Genomic DNA, 22,999 nt, shown 5'->3' with positions numbered 1-22,999 from the left:
ATACTTCAAAAAGCCATTTTCTAAATTCGTGTAAACTTCTTAAACACACATTTCTTCATTCATAATCCTTACGAGATATAGAACAAAACAGGTAGGAGATAAATATATAATTTTTTTTCACTGTTCAGTTACTACTAATTCATGGAAAAGTAATTATGCTTGTTATAATATTTCTCCTGAATATGCAGTAGTACAAAAACTACAATGCTATAAAAAGTGATAATAAATTACCTTATTATGAGACCCCTTGTAAATTTAACTTGGGGCAACAAAAGTATGGTGTTTAAAATCTATTCCCACGCTTCTTTACATTTGCTTCAGGCACCTTATGGAAGATAGTGCAAGTTTTAAAACTTTTTCTGATTACCCAATAAACAAAACAGATAGCCTAAATAAGCTCATCAGGTTAAAATCAATGTAGTACGATAAATTTACTACCTTATTTCAATAATATCTAAAACCAAACTGAAGATCTGTAGTAAAATCGGTTCATTGAAACATTTGTGCTTTCAAGAGAAGAACAAAGAGTTAGCAAGGGAGAAATGTGTAAATGGTCTGTGAATATATTTAGTCTACAAGAAATGTAAATTTCTGTCAACTGTTCTGTTTCATGCTGAGCTTTTACTCATAAGTTCTTCGTAGAAAATCATTTAAGGGTACATAAGAATACCCTACCAAATCTATGACACATTTGTGATACTTATTTTCACTACTCAGCCACATGATTTAAATAAATCTTCAATAAAAAAAGAATATCATCTATGTTAGATGCTAAATAAAGAGTAATGGCACACATTAAGTACTTTGAGTCTGATTAAGCAGTGTATACAAGAAGTGAAATACTCTAAAATTGGAAGCCTAGTTTCCTCTTAAGAAAAAAAGCCGTGGCATTTAGTAAAATGCATCACAGCTTCTCACACTCAACACATTAGTTCAGTGCAGTTTTGTATAGGAAATAAACGGCTACCAGAGTTCACTAGTTTTCCATATCTAACATAATATAAAAGAATAATCTTTAAGAAAATATTTGTCTTTTATCTTCCACTGCTTTTAAAGCGTACGCAAGCAAACAGGGGTAACGCACAACTTGAGCACACTAGAAGAGAGCGTCCTAGATGATATTTACAATAACACACGGCTGAAGAAAAAGATAATCAAGTGCACTGCTACCCTTAGAGTGGAATATCAAAACTATTTCTATATTCAACCACAAAACAGCACAATAACATAAATTACCAAGTTTTTAGTAAGAAAATAACTTTGTCGTAAAACAATACTTTGCTGTCAATGACACACGTAAACGCTTACAAACCAACGTCAACTCACTTAAAGCTTGAATACGAAAATTAACTTGAAAAGACTTCCATTATCGCATCATTCACTGAGTTCTTGGACAAGGAAAGTCAACCATGTGGAGAGTCATCAACACCTCAATACACTGAACAATGAAAGAGAGAGCTGTGGTGTCCTGGCTCTTGATCTGATGTTCTGATCCAGACAGCTGACTATGGCTCTCATCCTGAGGGAAAATAATTTCTGTTTAGAATGGCAGAACTTCACAAACACTGCAGATAAGAAATTACATGTTAAAACTGGACTGCTTCATAAAAACTTCTTAACTTCATGCAAAGTAAGAAAAAGTAAATGATACATACATACATACATATACCAAGGCACTTCCCCCAATTTTGGGGGGTAGCCGACATCAACAAAATGAAAACAAAAACAAAAAGGGGACCTCTACTCTCTACGTTCCTCCAGCCTAATAAGGGACTCAACTGAGTTCAGCTGGTACTGCTAGGGTGCCACAGCTCACCCTCCCACATTATCCACGACAGAAGAAGCTTCATAATGCTGAATCCCCTACTGCTGCTACCTCCGCGGTCATCTAAGGCATCGGAGGCAGCAGCAGGAATTAAATGATAATTTGTATTAATGTATGAAATACAGATCCCTTACGGTATGACCTAACATCAATATATTTTCTTTTTAACTATATTTCACTGACTTGACACTAACATTATATTACAGTAGGTCCTCAGGTTATGAGTCTCATCTTACGACAATCCATAGACAAGAAGTAGTTCATGTGGATTACCGTTTATCTATATTCTTATATCTATCAAAATACAGTAGAGTAAAAACAAGATTCTGCTGTTAATATCGGATTTATTTATCCTCTTATTTACTAAATTTGTTAAGGAATAATAGCATGTAGATTAGATATTGTGTTATAGCACCCAAGACATAAGAAGAATATTCATCTCCTTCCCCTCCTTTTACCTAATTTTTCTCAATAACTTTCTGTGAAAACCACTTTCATTTCCCCTCCTAATTGTGAAGCACCTAGGAGACCTCTGGTTAGACTGTCACTAGTATACCATATATTATCCACTTATTCCTTCTATCTTTTTTTTTGTTTCATTGATGATGTCGGCTACCCCCCAAAATTGGGGGAAGTGCCTTTGGTATATGTATGTATCTTCCCTAGTCACTGACTGACTAAAAAGATGTTTTGAATCAATTTCATCCCTGCAGGATATAAACAAAATTATGGGACATAAAAAAGATTATGAGACAGTAAAAAAAAGAAAATAAGAAATGCTACGCCACCAGAATGAATATGCTCATTAAGAATTTCAAAGTGGCCCTAACAAAATGAAATTCAGGTCACAAGGTAGAACTGTACATAATATTTGCCACCACCATGTGTCATGCTCAGTATATAGATGCCTCTAACCTGTCATTAACTAATCAGGGGACAACACCATTTTATGATGACCTATTTTTTGTCAAGTTGATGTGAAGTTATGCTCTCAACGAGTGTTGAGTAAGTACACTATAAGCTTTCACTGCATGATCTTGGCAAGTTCCTCACAGTTGTTTCCCATTCCTAAAGATTGTGACAGAACTCTTAAAATATTCTATTTCAGTTACTCATTACTTCTCTTGCAGATTATTTATTTCCTTGTTTCCGTTCTTCACGGGGCTTTTCACTGTTAAGAGCCCTTGGGCTTATAGTATCCTACTTTTCTAACTAGGGTTGTAGTTAAGCTAGTAATAATAATAATAATAATAATAATAATAATTATAATAATAATAATAATAATAATAATAATAATTATAATAATAATGAGAGATTGCGTTACTGTGAGCATGCATAAGACTCACGAAAATCATCTTAGCAGGGATTAAGAGTCCTGTGTGATTCTTACTGTTATTGCAGAATGATCCCCTGCTCTTTAGGTTTCACCAGTAAAAGAGAGACTACAGTGCCCCTAAAATATCTGAACCTTGCACCCCTAAAATATTTGAACCTTAATACGAGTCCCATGGTTGATAAGAAGATATAGAGGAGTTTCAGATGTTTAATCTCATTCAATGGGTTATTAAACTCTACCTTTGTGATGTCAGTTAAATAGAAGTTTTAACTTCTCTATAGATAAATTGCTTTTGTACCATATTAGCTTGGGACTGTATTTCTTAACTTGCAGAAAGTGATAATTTTTTTGTAATTGTCTGCTATGGCTATGTCTCTCTTGATATTAAATTTGTCGTTAATTGTTGACTAGTTAGGAGCTCTTTGAAAGATTGACATGAAATATAACAGGATAAATATGGTAATACTAAGACAAGATCATGACTAAAAGTAATTTCAAGAGTGACCAGAAACAGTCAACAGTTACGCTATTCAAGAGAAAAGTTGAAGTATCATACATACATACATACATATACAGTACCAAGGCACTTCCCCCAATTTTGGGGGGTAGCCGACATCAACAAATGAAACAAAACAAAAAGGGGACCTCTACTCTCTATGTTCCTCCCAGCCTGACAAGGGACTCAACCGAGTTCAGTTTAAAAAAAAAAAAAAAAATGAAGTATCATATCTATTTAATATTTAGCCATTTGAAAATAGGTCATGTGAGAGATTGATATGATTATTAATTTCTTTGTAATGTTTCCGAGTACATTATACAGTACTTAACAAATCATAGGACTGTCCAACTGCATTCCAAGCACATTACAAAGTATCTAAGTATACAGCAGAATTGAAATCTTTCATTAAAAATACTTCAAAGTAAAAAGTCCTTACTTGTCTGAGAACCAATGAGATGCAGTCACCCTGGAGAGTTGGTTGGTGGAGAAGATTGCGAACAGCTACTTTCCAGCTAATGTCCCATCCACCCCACATGTTACACCGTTCTAATTTGAAGATGTGCCTGAAGATGATAAATTTGTTATATCAAACCAGCAATAGAGTAAGGCCCTAAGAGTTTATCAAATAAAAGGGATTTTATACGGCAAAATCAAGCCATGTAACTAATTATAAGAAGAATATCAGAAATTAACCCTTTTACCCCCAGGCTATTTGGAAATTTCCAACCCTTAACCCCCCCGGGGTTATTTTTTTTCAAGCACATTTTGCAGTATATTTTTTTTAAATTGCTCTAACAGCTTTAATTTTCGTCATAGAGAGGTCAGGTTGGTCTTATTCTCTTGGAAAATGCCTGAAGTTTCTCAATTATTAAAAATATGCAAAAAAAAATTTAAATAGCAGTTTTTTGCAAGGATGTACCGGTACGTCCATGGGGGTAAAAGGATGTTTTGTGAAACGTACCAGTACGTCCTTTGGGGGTAAAAGGGTTAAATAAACTGTAAGGCTCAATATTAATTTCTTCTATAAATTTATAGTTTGGCTATCAAGACAAAATCTATTGAATAAAAATTACGATCTCATATGTAGTATTAATCTTCTTTTCCTTTCAGCTTCTCACATATAAGGGTTGCCACGGCAGATCATATACAGTATCCTCATTTATCTCTATCCTCGGAATCCTCCTCTATAAACTAACTGTCCTTAGAACTTCTCTTAAAGGATATCTATATTTAATATTGAATAAATCTGCATAGGATGCAGAATATGAAAAAAAAAAACACTTACTTAAAATAAAAATCTGGGTAAAATACAATTTTAATTTGATGAAATATCATAATATTGATTGGTCATATCTTAGTAAATTGATCCACCACAATATGACAAATTCGTAGATAATTTGTATTTTTCCTAACTATACAAACCTTAGCTATTTACATGGGGGTAATTACTTCGGCTTAGCTGAATGACGAGCCATAAAGTTTTAACGAGGGTTTCCTACCCCACCGCTAGTTAGCGGGGGGTAGGGAGGGGTAGCTAGCTACCCCTCCCTCCTCATACACACCGGTGATTAGCTCACTTTACTTAGAGGTAGGACTTATCTTGGGGGACAGGGCTGGTGGGCACATAACTGTAAATAGCTAAGGTTTGTATAGTTAGGAAAAATACAAATTATCTATGAATTTGTCATTTGTTCCGTAACTGAAATACAAACCACGCTATTTACATGGGGTGACTTAACCCTTAGGAAGGGAGGTAAGTCCCCTGCCATACTGGCTTTGGCTTTCCCGGGGGCCCCGAACCCGAGTTCATAGAGAAACTCAAGGGTCGGGGCCCCTGCGCCTCGCAGGCAGCTGTGAGACTGCTGCGGCCTACGTAAGTTGTGTGTGAAAGTGAGCAGTGACAAGTCCTAGGAAGTTGACCTGGAGTTTTTTTAGAAGGAAATCTAGGCTAGGACTTACCCAATACCACCTCGTCAGGGTATGGGGACATGACAGTATTACAACTTAATACTAGGAACACAAGGGAGCATGGCTTACCTGCAGAGGTTCGAGATCAGCTGTGCAAAGGACCCAGGATGCTGTTTTTCTCCAAGGGAGGAGAGAATGAAGAAAAGAAAAGGGCCGGACAGATCTTTTCATTCACACAGACTAAAACGGGTAACGATGCCCTCAACCTTCTGCTACTTGTCCAATTAGGAGCCTGAGGTTAGACCAGCTGTTGTGCAGCAACCAAAGGGCCGATAGAGAATGTATCGAGCCTCCTGTGTGTCACGTCTTGCAGGTAGTGGGCCGTGAAGGTGGTCTGATGCTTCCACACCCCAGCTTGCAGGACCTGCATCACCGAAAAGTTCTTCTTGAAGGCCAGGGACGTAGCCACGCCCCTGACATCATGCGCCCTAGGGCGCGGTGACGGAGGAGGGTCAGAACTCAAGGCCAGATGGATTACCTTGCGAATCCAGGCCGAAATGGTATTCCTGGTGACCCTCCTCTTCGTTTCCCCGGTGCTCACGAACAAAGCTCGCACCTGGGGGCGGACTGCAGCTGTTCTTTTAAGATACAACCTCAGACTCCTGACTGGGGACAGTAGGAGATGGTCTGGGTCATCTGTTACAGAACGAAGACTCGAAACCTGGAAGGAGTCAAACCTAGGGTCCGGCACTCCCGGGTTCTGAGTCTTAGCAACAAACTCAGGGACGAAGCTGAACATTACCTCCCCCCATCCCCTTGAATGGGCGACGTCGTAGGAGAGACCATGAAGTTCGCTGACTCGCTTGGCTGAGGCCAAAGCTAGCAGGAACACCGTCTTCCAGGTAAGGTGGCGATCAGAAGCCTGGCGTAATGGTTCGTAGGGAGGCCTCTTAAGAGACCTGAGAACTCGAACCACGTTCCAAGGAGGAGGTCTCACTTCCGACTAGGGCAGGTAAGTTCGTAACTCCGTATGAGAAGAGACAGTTCCAGCAAGGAGGAAATGTCCACTCCTTTGAGCCTGAAGGCAAGACTTAAGGCTGAGTGATAGCCTTTCACTGCCGAGACTGAAAGACGCATTTCTTCCCGCAGATACACAAGGAACTCCGCTATTGTTGGTAAAGTGGCATCGAGGGGAGAGATACCCCTTCCACGACACCAACCACAGAAAACTCGCCAATTCGCCTGGTAGACTCCTGCGGATGACCTGCGCAGGTCGCCAGACATCCTTTCCGCAACCTGTTGCGAAAATCCTCTCTCTGTGAGGAGATGCTGGATAGTCTCCAGGCGTGAAGCCGAAGCGAAGCTACGGCTTTGTGGAAGATGTTGGAGTGTGGTTGTTTGAGTAGCTCGCGACGTGGAGGGAGCTCCCTCGGGATCTCCGTGAAGAGCTGCAAAAGGTCCGGGAACCACTCTGCGTGATGCCATAGCGGAGCTATCAAGGTCATCGAGAGATTGACCGATGTTCTGGTCTTGTTGAGGACCCTCCTCATCAGACAGAACGGGGGAAAGGCGTACACGTCGACGTTGTCCCACCGTTGTTGGAAGGTTGTTGGAAGGCATCTTGCCAGAGAGCCTTGGGGTCCGGGACTGGGGAGCAGTACAGCGGGAGCTTGGTGTTCAACGCTGCAGCGAACAGGTCCACTGTCGGGAAACCCCACAAAGTCAGGACTTTGTTGGCTATCTGAGGATCCAAAGACCACTCGGTACTCACTATCTGCGTCGCTCTGCTCAGACTGTCGGCAAGCACATTTCTCTTGCCTGGAATGAAGCAAGCCGCAAGTGATATCGAGTGGACTTCGGACCATCTCAGGATCTCTACTGCAAGATGGGATAGCTGTTCCGAAAAGGTACCTCCCTGCTTGTTGATATAAGCCACGACCGTGGTGTTGTCGCTCATCACCACCACCGAGTGGCCCGCCAGGACTTGGTGAAACTTCTGAAGAGCCAGGAAAACGGCCTTCATCTCTAGCAGGTTTATGTGAAGGTACTTTTCTGATTCTGACCACAGGCCTGAGGTCCTGTGGTTCAGAACGTGGGCCCCCCACCCTTTGTTTGATGCGTCCGAAAACAGCATCAAATCCAGGGAAGGGACGAGAAGATCCACTCCCTTTCGTAGGTTCTCGTCTGCCACCCACCACTCGAGGTCCGCTCGTTCTGCAGATCCCATGGGGATCAGGATGTCCGGGGAATCGAGTCCTTGACTCCACCGAGACTTGAGTCGCCACTGAAGGGATCTCATTCTGAGGCGACTGTTGGGAACGAGACGGGTCAGAGAGGAGAGGTGGCCGAGGAGACGAAGCCACGATTGGGCTGGGAGTTCTTCTCGATTGAGGAAAGGTTTCGCAACCTTCCTCAGCCTTGCTATCCTTTCGTCTGATGGGAAGGCTTTGTGGAGATTGGTGTCTATGACCATGCCTAGATATACCTGTACCAGTCTCTGAGAGGGATGCAGAGAGGACTTCTCGAGGTTTACCACGATCCCCAGATCCTGGCAAACTTCAAGGAGCCTGTCTCAGTGGCGAAGAAGGGACGCCTCCGAGTCTGCCAGGATCAGCCAGTCGTCCAAATAACGAAGGAGACGGATGCCGATCCTGTGAGCCCATGAAGAGATGATGGTGAAGACTCTGGTGAACACTTGAGGAGCTGTGGAGAGAACAAAACACAGCACCTTGAACTGGTAGATCTTGTTGTCTAGGCAAAATCTCAGGTACTTCCTTGAAGACGGATGGATTGGGATCTGGAAGTACGCATCCTTCAGGTCCAGTGTGCACATGAAGTCTCGTGGTCTCACCGCAAGCCTGACCGTGTCTGCCGTCTCCATGCTGAACGGAGTCTGCTTGACAAACCCGTTCAGGGTCGAGAGGTCGATGACTGGTCTCCAGCCTCCAGACGCCTTTTTCACAAGAAAGAGTCGACTGTAGAAGCCTGGGGACTCGTCCACGACCTCCTGGAGAGCGTCCTTCTCTAACATGGTCTGGACTTCGGCCCGGAGGACCTGCCCCTTTGCCGATCCCATGGCAAAAGAGCTCGACACTGGATTCGCTGTCAGGGGAGGTAGAAATGCTGTGAACGGGACGCGATACCCTAGAGAGATCACGGAGATCGTCCAGGCATCTGCCCCGAGTTGCTGCCACCTTGTTGCGCAACTCTGAAGGCATCCCCCCACTGGTGGACATGCAGGGGGATTGCCAACCCTAGCCTTTTCCGGCCTCGGCCGGTACTTCTAGGGTTTTTGCCTCCCCTGGAGGACTTCTTGCCCCTCCTGCTCTTGGCAGGAAAGGGCTTAGACATCTTGGGCTTCGCTGCTACGGTCGTCTTCTTTGTGTCCTTGGCAGGACGGGGCTGCTGGGTTGCAGGAGGCTTGTAGGGCCTCGATGTCAGGGCCCTATGGATGAGGGAATCCTGGTTGGATTTCCTCCACCTCTCGGCAGTGAGCTCCACGTCCTTAGGCTCGTACAGGCTCTTACCGAGAACGGAAGAGTGTCTGAGCCTGCTAGACTCCGCGCTGGGAACCTTATGGTGGAACCTCTCGGCCACAGCGTCCCGGCGCTTGAGGATCGTGTTGGCCCACAAGCTCGAGACTTGGTGGGACAGACACTCAATGGTCCGTGTGCCCGAGAGAAGAAAGGTTTCCAGCGCTTTCCTGGTGCTCCGAGAGAAGAAAGGTTTCCAGTGCTTTCCTGGTGCTTTCCTTGGAGAGGTCCTCGGATCGCACCAGGATGCCCAGAGACCCCAGCCAGATGTCGAGCCATGAAGTAGCCTGCATGGTGCACTTGATGACCTTCTCCTGGCTCTGGATCTCAGTGGCTGAGAAGGACACGTGCCGGTTGGAGAGTCTCTCAAGAGGGACTCCCCCTGTGAGTTCTTCCACGGAGTGATGCAAGGGAAGACTCAGCGAAGACTCCTCGAGGATCTCAAAGTACCTCCTTTGATGGACTCGAGGAGGAGGGAGGAGCTTATTCCCGGCACTCGATCTGCTGGAGGAGGCAAGCTCCGCGAGCTAGCCCTCGATCTTGTCTCTGGCACTCTTCATCCCTTGGGACCTGGGCAAAGCTGCACTGGCCCTCGAGGGTTTCTGAGTGCCATAGACACGATCCAGAACCGTGTCCTTCCCTTCACGAGGTGGGACCTCAGGGTCTGGGATCCCATTTAGGTTCCTCATGAGGGTCAGGACTTGCCAGAACGCATGCTCTGACTCCTGGTGCTCTCCTCCTGACGGGCTTGCAGCGAAGTCTCCCGTCCCCAGGGGCTCTTCCTGGGGGGACACGTGGGCATCCTCGACGGCTCTAGACTGTTCCTGCCTGATCCTAGCTGACGATTTGGGAATCGTCTTAGAGTCCTTAGGCTCCCTCCTGGGCGGGATACAAGACTCGAGAAGCGAAGGAGGCAGGTCCTTCTCCACCTCAAGACGAGGAGGCCTCTCGGGAAGAGAAGGAACCTCCTCCATTGGTGCGATGGGGGAGTATTCCTGCTCGACCGACTCTCCTGAGGAGGGTTAATCCTCCTTCGCAAGGGAGGGCGAGAAGGTCTGAGGGGGAGTAGGAGCCTTGCGTAAGGATCTGCGCGGGGACAGCATAGGCCTCGGAGGAGGATCCACGGGAGAGACTCCTCTCTTCCTCTTCAGGGGGGAGGAAGCTGCCGCTGGCTCGCGACCCGTATCAGAGAGGGCTGGCTTAATTGCCCGCACGAGAGCTCTGAGTAGGGTGTCGAACCAGGGCTGCTGTCTGACACTCCCTCTGGAGGGAAGGGGATCGAGGGATCCCTAGGAGGAGTCGACAAACGAGGGTTCGCCTGCAAGGCTGAAAAAGAAGAATCCCTAGAACTGTCCGGGGAGCGCTCCCCCTCTGGCGAGCGCGCTGGTCTGCGCTTGCGGGGAGGGGAACGCGACAAGGAAGAGTCCGCCTGTCAGTGATCGCGCTGGGGCTCGTGTATCGGGCCCGGAGCAGGGTTGCGTGTGGATGGATAGAGCGATGCTGGAAAATCGCGCGCACGCACCCACGTGGGCGGGGGCAGGCGCGATGGCACGCAGGTGGATGGTCAGGAGCGATGGCGTGGTGGCGTGCTGGTGACAGAGCTGGCGCGTGGGCGCGGGGGCAGACAGCTGCTTGAGCGGAAACATGGTCGCGAGAGCGAGTAGGCGATGGTGTAGGCGTGCGGCGATCAGGAGCTGAAACAGGAGGAGGCCGAACGCGCGGGGCGCGCAGCAACCTGGTGCGGCTCCGAAGGGCGCGAGATAACGGGGGCGCCTGAGCGCGTCAGGGAGAACCGGCCGAGGGCGTGTTAGCGCTGGAGCAGGGTTGCAAGCGGCCTGGGGGCGAGAGGATTGGCGTCAGTCTGGAAGGACCGGTCTACTCGCCTGTGGAAGCGCTATTTGCGCTGGCGATCGTGGGCGCGCATAGCGCACATCAGGGTTAGGTCGCACTGGGGTTCGCTGCTTTGGAGGTCGCGTGGTGTGAGCCGCGTGAGGGCGCTCTGGAGTTAGTTGGGCAACCATAGTTGTCTTAAATACAGGCACGGGGCGTGTAGCAGGAACAGGGCGCGATATTGGAGCGTCGTGCGCGAACGTGTCTGTAGCAGACTCGCGCGGTTCTAGAGGCGTCCGTGAGCGCCTGTGCGCTGACTTGGCAACCTCTGGGGCGACGCGCTGAGTCGCCGCGATGCGTGGTCGCGTTGGAGAGCGCGTGGGCGCTGGTGCAGGAACTGCGCGCGGACGCGTATCGTGAACCTCCCTAGGTGGGCCCGATGAGTCCAAATCGACACGTGGGCGCGTTGGAGTGCGTGTGAGCGCTGGAGCTGGAATCGCGCGGGGACGCGTGTCGCGTCTATCCCCCGATGGGCGCGACGAGCCCGCAGGAACCCGAGGGCGCCTGTGCGCCAACTCAGGAACCTCCTGGACCGCACGCGATGAAACAGGAACTGGGGGGCGCCGAGGCGCTGGGGGGCGCCGAGGCGCTGGGGGGCGCGAGGGCGCAGGAGGCCGCTGGGGCATCGGTGGACGCGTAGGCGCCATATCAGGAACTGGCCGCGTGTGAGCAGGTGAGCGCGGCGGCTCTATATCAGGAGCAGGGCGTGTCTGCGCAGTTGGGTGCTTGCGCGCTACTACAGGAACTGCTTTAGGGAAACGGGGAGCCAACGGGCGTGGGCGCGCAGGGGAACCCTGGCGCGAAACAGGAACAGCGGCGCGAATGCCTAAGGGTGAGCGCCGAGGCGCTATGTCACGAACATCAGGAACGACAGCAGGAGGGTGCACAGGCGGAGCCTTACGCTTAGATGCGAGAGGCGCAGTTTCGCGCTCAGGTCCCTGAGACCCCGAAGGGCCTGGAGATTGCGCAGTGGTAGTCTCAGGTGGCGTGTAAAGCGCGTCAGTAGCTTTGGATGTAGAAGGTCTGGGCGACAGTTCACCTTGTCCCGAAGGACGACCATCCTCCGAAGGGGATCACAAACGATCCCCGGAGAGGTCTAGGTTGGTAGCAGGCAGGACAGGAGAGCGGCGAGTCATCTCCTCCGCAGAGGACTGTGGTGACGACGAGCCGAAGAGGCGCCTCCTAACCCCTTAAAAAGGGGGAAGAAAGGCCTCTACGGCAAAGGGGAGGACGAGCCTTCCGCCTTATACGCCCACGAGAGGCCGTGGGATCAGCAGGCTGACCATCAACGGGCCTCCGAAGAGGCGTCTCTACCAGAGAACTCCCCCGAGAGGGAGTCTCAACGGAAGGAGAGACCGTGAGACTAAGCTCCTCCCTCGAAGTATGTTCGGAGGGGGAGACAGAGCCTTCCGCTACTGCAGCCACAGGAACGGGCATTTGGCCAGACCCACGGGATGTTTCCGACACAACAACGTCAACCACAGACAGAGGATCTATCACCGCTGAAGTTGACGATTGTTCGGCGGCCGCACCCCGTTTGATCATGTCAAACAGGACTTCCTTGGAGGGCAAACCCTGCAGCCTCAAGGAAGCCCAAAGCTGAAAAAGAACATTATTGGAAACAACTACCTCCTCCGAGGGGGAAGGGGCAGCCGCCTCGCTATGGGAGGCAACGACCTCTCCCTCACCACGGGATCGGTTAATGACATCAACAACATTACGGTCTACGCTACCACTCGCCGGCCTCTCGGAAGACGCCGCCCGAGTGGGAGCTTCGGAGGAGGAAAGGGCGGCGGAAGAAGAAAACCTGGGATTTTCTCTCTTCCGAGAAGCCTCGGAAGGAGAAAGATGCCTTTTAGCCTTCTTCTTACGTCGCCGGGCAAACCTCTCCCACTGGGAGATAGACCACTCCCTACACTCAATGCACAAGTTAGACCTATCACACCGTTGACCCCTACACTGAGGGCATAAGGAGTGAGGATCCGTGTCCACGGCCGACATAAAGGTCCCACAAGGGCGGCCGGGAAGTCCAGGGCACGTATGCATAACGAGTAATAGAGGCCAACTTCACACACACACTGAAAAGAAAAAGCAAACAAAATTATGGCAGTCAACAGAGAGGAGAGCGCTGACAGGTCTGTCGTCGCTCCGAGCCAAAAGTAAAGTGAGCTAATCACCGGTGTGTGTGAGGGGGGAGGGGTAGCTAGCTACCCCTCCCTACCCCCCGCTAACTAGCGGTGGGGTAGGAAACCCTCGTTAAATCTTAATGGCTCGTCATTCAGCTAAGCCGAAGTAATTACCCCCATGTAAATAGCGTGGTTTGTATTTCAGTTACGGAACAAATTAAAAATCAAAATTGTGTTGATAGATTTGCATACAGTAATATACCTCACCAATTAGCCTCCTCTGCCCTGAAATATATGATACCCCTTTCTATAAAAATCTAAAATCAATAATCCTTCTCACAGCTCAGAATTCAAGGTGAAACATCACTAGAGTATCTTTTCATAAACATGACAGTCTGAAAAATAATCTTGGCTCAAAATCATTACAATAGATATATTTAAAAAATATACTCTGCCAGCGAATTGCAGATATATAACTTTTCTTATTTTCATATGCGAAAACTTCCCATCCTGGAGAATTGAACTGAGTACTATAAAGTCAGGCATTTGACTAAATACTGTACTGTACTTCAGGCCCATAGTGGAGTAAAAGTATTTTGAAATGTAATGAGAGAGAGAGAGAGAGAGAGAGAGAGAGAGAGAGAGAGAGAGAGAGAGAGAGAGAGAGAGAGAGAGAGAGAGAGAGAATATTGTACATTAATATAAAATACTGATGTTTTGGTAAGTATTTCTTTTCAATTACATTTATAATCTAGTCAATACAGCTTATCTTTAATGTAAGATTATGTAATAAACATCAGTTATTTTCAATAAGCATTATTGCAGTACTGCCAATATATAGTACACTACAAAACAAGAATTACTCCCTATAGTTTTTAAATTAGCGACATGAAATATACATCTTAATGATTTGGCCATTTAACACAGTACTGTACTTCTTTCATTAAAATTAGATGGTACCAGCCTATCAGAATCAGACAATACTTAACCCTTTTACCCCCAGGCTATTTGGAAATTTCCAACCCTTAACCCACAGCCATTATTTTTTTTCAAGCACATTTTGCAGTATATGTTTTTCAAATTGCTCTAACAGCCTTAATTTTCGTCATAGAGAGGTCAGGTTGGTCTCATTCTCTTGGAAAATGCCTGAAGTTTCTATAAAAATTATCAAAAATATGCAAAAAAAAAAAAATTTATATACATTTTTTTGCAAGAACGTACCGGTACGTCCATGGGGGTAAAGGGATGAGTTTTGTGAAACGTACCAGTACGTCCTTTGGGGGTAAAAGGGGTAACATATATAAGATTAAGATGAGGTATCATCAAAATCCAATACAGCTTACTTATCTGAGATTAAGATGATAGTAAAGTCTACCAGGTCCTGATAATATTTACTTCTCAAGATTGGTGCTGAAATTTGGCCAATCTGATCCTGGTAATACAGTATTAACTCATCTGGCATTAAGATGATAGTAAAGTCTACCAGGTCCTGATAATATTAACTTCTCAAGAGATGGTGCTGAAATTTGGCCAATCTGATCCTGGTAATATTTACTTATCTGAGATTAAGATGATAGTAAAGTCTACCAGGTCCTGATAATATTTACTTCTCAAGAGATGGTGCTGAAATTTTGCCAATCTGACCCTGGCAGTATTTACTTATCTGAGATTAAGATGATAGTAAAGTCTACCAGGTCCTGATAATATTTACTTCTCAAGAGATGGTACTTAAATTTGGCCAATCTGATCCTGGCAATATTTACTTATCTGAGATTAAGATGATAGTAAAGTCTACCAGGTCCTGATAATATTTATTTCTCAAGAGATGGTGCTGAAATTTGGCCAATCTGATCCTGGCAATATTTACTTATCTGAGATTAAGATGATAATAAAGTCTACCAGGTCCTGATAATATTTATTTCTCAAGAGATGATGCTGAAATTTGGCCAATCTGATCCTGGCAATATTTACTTATCTGAGATTAAGATGATAGTAAAGTCTACCAGGTCCTGATAATATTTACTTCTCAAGAGATGGTGCTGAAATTTGGCCAATCTGATCTTGGCAATACTTACTTATCTGAGATTAAGATGATATCAGGCCTATCTGATTCTGACAACGGAGCATGTGCAAAATACCAGTCTGTCTGCACATATCGACCGTGGCTTAGAGATGCCATCAGAGCCAAACCAGCCGCCTCGTGGCTGTTGTACGGTCGCATAGCAATGAATGGAGAGACGTGCCGAGGCACTCTTGATCTCACAATTACCTGGGGATATGAAATCAGGTAACTACTGTTATAAGATTACCATTTACTGTACACAGCAAAATGAATTTTGTATATTTGAGTAAATTTAAGATTTGTTGTTGCCATAGTCTTGATCAAATACTTTTCACCAAGGTATTATGTATGTATGTATATATGTATATATGTATATGTATATATATATATATATATATATATATATATATATATATATATACATATATATATATATATATATATATATATATATATATATAATATATATATATAAAAAATATATATATATAACATATATATAATATATATATGTATATACAATATATATATATATATATATATATATATATATGTGTGTGTATATATTATATATATATATATATATATATATATATATATATATATATATATATATACACACACAATATCTTAGAATGCCGCTCACTATTATCTATGGGAGCTACTCTATCAAAATCACTATAAAATAACTAATATTTACTCACATCATGACCTAAATCAACAGCACGTCTGATAGCATCACACGCCATAGCTACGGAGTCAATGACTCCGAGAGCTGGTTTCGTAATCAATCCCATGATTCCACGACCGAGACCTTTAAAGAATCCTTCAACTCCATCTTGTTGCGCACCTGTGAAAAGACAGTGATATATGAGGGACAATTCTATCTTAATTCTTATCTCCTCATTATGACGAATGTTACAGTGCGTCCCTTAATTACTAAAATATTATGCATTAAATCTATTTGATGAATCCGAATGACTAAATACTAATTGAAATAAGGATAACAGGATATACACATTGCCTTTTTTCATGACAGCATAACACAGTAAAGTAGTAATTGAATATAAATTAGAGAATAAATGCAAAGAAAAAAACAAGACTTAAAAGTAATGTAAATATTGTAAATTATCTAGGAGACAGCCCTTGAAAACCAGCTATTCTATGTTATACATATACACATACATATGCTTATACATACAGTATATATACAGTATATATATATATATATATATATATATATATATATATATATATATATATATATATACATATATATATATATATATATATATATATATATATATATACACATATATATATCTGAATTCCAAGGACCTGAGTAGAAGGAAACAGATGCTGACACCTATAATGTACTGGGAACATCCGTGCACAGATTTCAAAATCCAGTAATCAAAATTTATATGTAGATAACACTAATGAGTAAAGAACAATGGAAGAAAAAAACATCACAAATAATAACAAAGACATAAATGAGCCCATAAATTTACATGGTAGATTTTGGTATGACTTTAGTTAGCTTATTTACGGAAACCATTTTGATGATGATAAAAGGGATTTTGACGAAGGAAAAATCTATTTCTGGGGAGAGACCTGTGGCGCCCGGTGAAAAGAGTCCTTCTTATATACCTTTTCTGATAAAACCTTCCAATTATACCAGAGAAAGATAAAAGCATGGAATGCTGAGGTTACAACCCTCGCGCGAGCACCTTTAGGGTGTCGTGTATAAAGCAAAGGCGCGTGAAATCCACTATTCACAGGTTGTCTTCCATTTAGTTAATTCCTTCGTCAAAGGGATGGGCCGATACAAAGGCCCTTGCCAACCACCAGCGCCACACCACCCACGCCACGACGCGAGCGCCATCTGAACAACATCCTTCTGTATTGGCCATGATGGCTTGGAAAGGAAAGGGTGGGATTGTGTAAAATAAAGGGGAAGGGTTTCACCGGGCGCCACAGGTCTCTCCCCAGAAATAGATTTTTCCTTCGTCAAAATCCCTTTTCTGGGTCGATCTGTGGCGCCGGGTGAAAATGTACCAGAGAATGCCTTCCAAGCCCAACAATAACTAATTTAATGAGGGGAGAGAAACAACACCATGTAAAGAAAACCATAAATAATTAAGGTAAACAAACATGATAACAGGGAAGCCTCCGAGTATCAGAGGAAACATGCTACAAAACTGACATGGCTAAGAATATCCCAACCCTGTAACAACGGTAATCAATAATAGTTACAAACATAACCTAATATGTAATAAACTTAGGGCTAACGAACTACCAAGGAAGCGGCGTCGTGGTGCGAGTGGCGGGTAGGAGGGAGAAGAAAAGAGATGGATGAAAGGAAGAACAAAAGATCACTGGGGAGAGATACGGCTCCCAGCTGCAACTGTTGGGTATTTAAGAGCCTGTAAGTTCATTAGATAGTGGCGTTTGAAGACCATAGGAGATTCCCAACCCGTGAACTTTATAAGGTCATCAAAGTCCATCTTCTGGGGGAAATGATCCCGGATTGGCTTGTCAAACGAAGTATAGGATCTATAGCCTAATACCACGTATGGGAATGGTACCTCCTTGTTCCCTGATAAACAAGGGGCCAGACGATCGGGTAGCAGTCGTGGCTAAAAAGGCCCTGAGAGTGGTGACCGGACATAGAAAAGTATCTTGGAGAAGAGGAATAACTTTCCAAGGGGACCACCTATTTTGGGGGTTAACGGCCGAATCATATTGGCGAATTGTCGAGTCCCTTTTGACTGATTCGATGAAGAAATCGTTTTCCGGTTCAATGTTCGAGTCTCTACGAGCTGCCAACTTCCTGTAGTCCACAAAGTTAGGGTTTTGGACATCCTTGAGTAATCCGACACAGTGAGTTTGGAATACTCGGGTCAGTTTGAGGAACGGAATCCGGATGGGACGGAGTTTCTACTCGAGGAGGAGAGGAAACCAACTGTTCTTGGGCAGTGAGGTGGTACTAAAACCACTGCGCCCCGGAAGGAGCGCAGTCGGTGTTAAAGTTTTTAGAAGATTCACTGGGAGAGATAGGGAAATCTTCCTCTAATGGTTCCAATCCCGGGGTAATGCGTCCATGGCATGAGCCCGAGGGTCCAGGATTGGGGTCACATAACAAGGTAGTTTGTGATTGATCTGAGATGTGAATAGATCTACCTGGATGCCTGGAACGAACCTGAGTATCCACCGGAGTGAAATTCTGACTCCAGGGAACTCGTCCTGGATAGTGAGCCCGTTCTCACACCCTGGCCTCCCGCTAGGTGAGGTGCTGACAGGAACCAGTTCTTTTCTGTTGCCCAGGCGAAGAAAGTGACCAGGACCTGATTCAGGTTGGGTGACTTGGATCCTCCCCTGTTTCCGTAGTGTACCTCGTCTGTGCTGTCTGACACTACCCTGATGTGGGTCGACCTCGGAGGAGTCTCTCTCTTCAAGGTCAAGAACACCGCCATGGCTTCGAGAACATTGATATGGGACTGTTTCATGGCTAGTGACCAAGAACCTGAAACATCTGATGTTCGGAGAAATCCCCCCATCCACTTAGAGACACGGCTGAATGGAATGTCACTTGTGGAGGTGGGAATTGTAGAGGAACCGCTTTGGAGAGGTCCTTCGGTTCGGACCATGGGCGTAGTCTCATTTTCCCGACAGAGGGGATCTTCGAGACCTTGTCTTCTTATAGGTACTGTAGCTCTCTTTCTCCAAAATCGATTGATGTCTTGAGTTTGGCTTTTATTAGGAGATCTGTTACTGAAGTGAATTGGGAAAGGCCGAGGATACTTTCTAGGCTCTTTGGACACCTGTTTGTGCTTGAGAAATCCTTGATCTTGGAACCTATTCCTCTTACTTTTGGAAGGGAGAGACAACGTGTGCTTCGAAAGGTCCCACTGAATGGCTAACCATTCTAAGTGGCCTGATGGTTGCAGGCGAGACTTATGGAGATTGACCCGAAATCACAGGTTGTCGAGCGATCGAAGAAATTCCTTCGTAGCTCTGTTACCTTCTATGGCCGGCCGGGCCCAAATGAGCCAACCGGCCAGATAAGCAATGATCTGTATCTCTTGGTTCCTGAGTTGTTCTAACACTGCCTCTCCCAGTTTCGTGAATATCCTGGGATCAATGTTGAGGCCGAAGGGCATGTCTTGAACACAAAGGCTTTCCTGCTTAGGTGGAAACCCAGATAAGAAGAGAAGTTTCGAGCTATAGGCGCAAGCTAATAGCGGTCGGTAAGATCGACAGAGGTGGTGACGGTCCCACGGGGAAGTAAGGTCCATACCTAAGAGGTAGTCGTTTGATTGCTTTTTCTTGAGTAACCCTGTGGTGTACTCTTTCAGGACGGGAGTGTATTTCTGGGAGAAGGTCACTGGCGGAGGAGGAGGACCTTGAGGCCATTTTCATCTCAAACCGTTAGAGACTATGCTATGATCCCACAGACCGAGTCCAATGGTCACGAAAGTGGTAAAGTCTTCCCTCTACCAGGACCACCGCGTTGTGAGGGAGTGAATCTAGGTCCTTCCCTTCTCCGAGCCCCCTTTTTCCTAGGTCCGCTTTGATGTCGGGACTGTCTTCTACTCCTGTAGCTTCCTCTCTGGTGTCCATGAAAGGAGCCTGAGGGTTTGGATCTAGGGCTGCATGCAGGCAAAACATCCCAACGGAGTTGGGCTGTGTACCTGGGGAATCAGTGAGGTAGACCACCTGATGATGGGGGGTCAGATACAAAATCGTCGAACCAGAGGAAGGCTGTGATGACGAGTGGGAAACCGACTATCAATTCCTGTCTGATAGAGGTCTCAGACAGAACGTACTTCCCACAACTGACCCGATCAGACCAACAAACGTGTAGGTCGAACTGGAAGGGCAGAGCCTGGAATTATCGTACCCCCCAGGCTGACAACATCCTGGTCCAGACAGATCGGGCCTGCCCTTTAGGAAATAATACCGTTACCTTCGGTACCTTGTCTAATCTAACCAAGGCAATCTCTTTCAATCGAACGAATCCGTTGAATGGGAATTCTAGTACCTGGGAGTAAAATCTAGGTCCCCCAGAGGGAGGACGTCTATGCCCTCCAGATTTATGGTACCACCTATATCCGAGTTCCTGAACGGCACTGACTCACCACCATACCTTAGAGCTCGTCATAGCCCCTTGGATTTCCTTAGTATGTGTTGCTTTTAGCCGTCACCGTTTATGCAGGGTAACATGAACATTAGGATCCTTTAATGGTCCTAGGTCGGTGACGTAGGTAATTGCAAAGCTGAAGGCTCAAAACTCATCCCCACATACCTGCCCGTCCATGGGGTCGTTGTCCAACCTTAGAGAGGACACTCCGAGGAGATAGGGACCTCTAGATGGAGCATTCCTTCCCAACTTCGATACCCAAGGGTGGAGAGCCTCTCTTTGCAGGCCAGAGAGAATCATCATCATCCTGATGGGAACCATGCAGGCGAACCTTCTGTAACACAAAGGGGACATAAGTCTGGATGTTCCTTGAACTTTGGTTAGCGATCCCATTCACAGGCTGGGATCAGCTGTATACTCTTAAAAAGCCATTTTAATGACAAGTTATTTAATGTATTATCTTCTGGGGTATAGTGCGACACTTGTATTCATGAAATGTGACACTGTTGGCGCATTCGCCACTGGGTGGAAATTTATTTCTATATGAACACTATGTTGTATGGATATTTATCCATATCTAGACATAGTTAGAATTGACTATGCATAAATATAGGCATAATTAATGTATTTCTATTTGAACACTATGTTGTATGGATATTTAGCCATATTTAGACAGTTAGGATTGAATATGCATAAATATAGGCATAATTAATTTAATTCTATTTGAACACGATGTTGTATGGATATTTATCCATATTTATACATAGTTAGAATTAAATTCATGCATAAATATAGGCATAATTAATTTAATTCTATTTGAACACGATGTTGTATGGATATTTATCCATATTTATACATAGTTAGAATTAAATACATGCATAAATATAGGCATAATTAATTTAATTCTATTTGAACACGATGTTGTATGGATATTTATCCATATTTATACATAGTTAGAATTAAATACATGCATAAATATAGGCATAGTTACGTTCATAAATAATTTTTTTTTTTTTTTTTTTTTTTTTTTTTTTTTTTTTTTTTTTTACAGGTAAAACAAAAGATTGGCCACCCGTGGTCTGAGTGATCTCCGACAACCATCCCCGGTACAAACAAAGGTCCGTCATAGTGACAACGTGAACCAGAGGAAATCTAATATTAACCTCAATGCTGATCGCCTGTACGATATCCGGTTAAGCCGGAGATTCGATGAAAAAGAATCGTAATGACGATATTGTGATAATTCATGAAAAAGGGTTCATACCCTGATTCTGAGCGTCTGATTGATCTCAGTTTGTACCGGAGAACCAGTGACAAAGGTCCGGCAACGTGAAAACGTGATCCTCATCGGTACGATAACATTCTCTAAAACTGAATGTCTGTGTTATCTCCAGTGAAGCCGGATATTCGATGAAAAAGGGACCGTAATAATGAAACTGTGAAATCCTCATCGGTATCACATTGTTAACTCCGGTTCTGGACGTCTGCTTGATCTCTGTTTGTATGGGAGATCCGGTAGCAAAGGCTAGTCCCCGTGAGATCGTGACCGTCACCGGTACGATACCATTAACCTCAATGAATGTTTGAGTTATCTCCAGCGTAGCCGGAGATTCGATGAAAAAAGGGGCCGGAAAGGTGTAATTGAGATCAAACATGACAAAGGTTCGTGTGCAAAAAGGTCTCAGCCGGAGTCTGAGTGCCGGATTTCACCGTTGCACTCCAAATATCTGACTAGTTCTCACCCAATGAGTATCCATTATAGCGGCGTATAACTCAAGGCGGAGCTAAACATAACTCAAGGCGGAGCTAAGGGTGTCGGTATAAATCGAACCCTATTAATGACTCATACACCAACGTTCCTACTAATAGTGTTAGCTATATTAACAGTAACCACATCAATAAAACGTGTATAACATTAAACGTACTATCATCAACTCTGATAATAAGAGGAGGCCTGAATAACTCGTGAACGTATAAAAACGGAGAACGGGAAAATCACCTCCCTTACTCGAGCTAATAAACGAGCACCTTATGTTCTCACTCTCAAGGTTACATAATAAAAGCTAACATCACACAATAATATAAGGAAAGTAAAATAAAACTGATTGTTTTTATTTTATTTTTATTTTTTTTATTTTTCCTTTTTCTTTTTCATTTTTAGTCATTGTAATAACCAAAAACGAAGAATAACGACAACGTAACCAATAAATAAGGATATAGTCTAAATCGAGCCTTCCTGGGGCGAGTGTAAACTAACAGACTAACAGACTAAATCGCAAACGTTTAAATCGCTATTCGGCCAAAACCATTGTTGGCACTATAATATCCAAATGTTTGTATATTTGTAATTTACCTAATGTCTGTTAATGACATAAGGATAAATAACTTAAAGCAATCTGCCGACCTGCGAGGGTCGGGGAAGCAGTGACATGCCCTTAAAATAAATATAAACACCAGCCTTAGCTAAAGGCAAGGCAAATATAAGTGTTAAGTGTATGGGCGACCTCCGGTGAAGCCGGAGCGTAATGAGATGTCCTGAATAATGCCGTCTTAGCCAAAGGCAAGGCAAATATAAGTGTGAAGTGTATGGGCGACCTCCGGTGACGCCGGAGGATAATGAGATACCCTGAATAATTCAATTGTGGCTAATAATTCAATTGTGAAGATATAAAAGCCA

The 22,999-nt window shown here is 44.5% G+C and overlaps 1 protein-coding gene across 1 annotated transcript in view; it reads right to left on the bottom strand.

The window, feature by feature from the left end:
- Window positions 1-22,999, bottom strand: part of LOC137640309 (intermembrane lipid transfer protein VPS13A-like) — a 212,029-nt gene that overhangs the window by 7,793 nt on the left and 181,237 nt on the right. The window contains exons 41-44 of the mRNA XM_068372942.1: window positions 15,884-16,029; window positions 15,193-15,386; window positions 4,097-4,223; window positions 1,327-1,519 (exon numbers count right to left, since the gene is read on the bottom strand). Of these exons, the coding sequence (XP_068229043.1) occupies window positions 1,379-1,519; window positions 4,097-4,223; window positions 15,193-15,386; window positions 15,884-16,029 (608 nt within the window). The 3' untranslated portion in view covers window positions 1,327-1,378. The remainder of the gene's footprint in view (window positions 1-1,326; window positions 1,520-4,096; window positions 4,224-15,192; window positions 15,387-15,883; window positions 16,030-22,999) is intronic.

This window comes from Palaemon carinicauda, chromosome 4 (assembly GCF_036898095.1).
Source record: "Palaemon carinicauda isolate YSFRI2023 chromosome 4, ASM3689809v2, whole genome shotgun sequence".
Taxonomy (NCBI): Eukaryota; Metazoa; Arthropoda; class Malacostraca; order Decapoda; family Palaemonidae; genus Palaemon; species Palaemon carinicauda.
The sequence above is the reverse complement of the archived record's forward strand: the minus strand, read 5'-3'. Positions and strand labels throughout refer to the sequence as shown.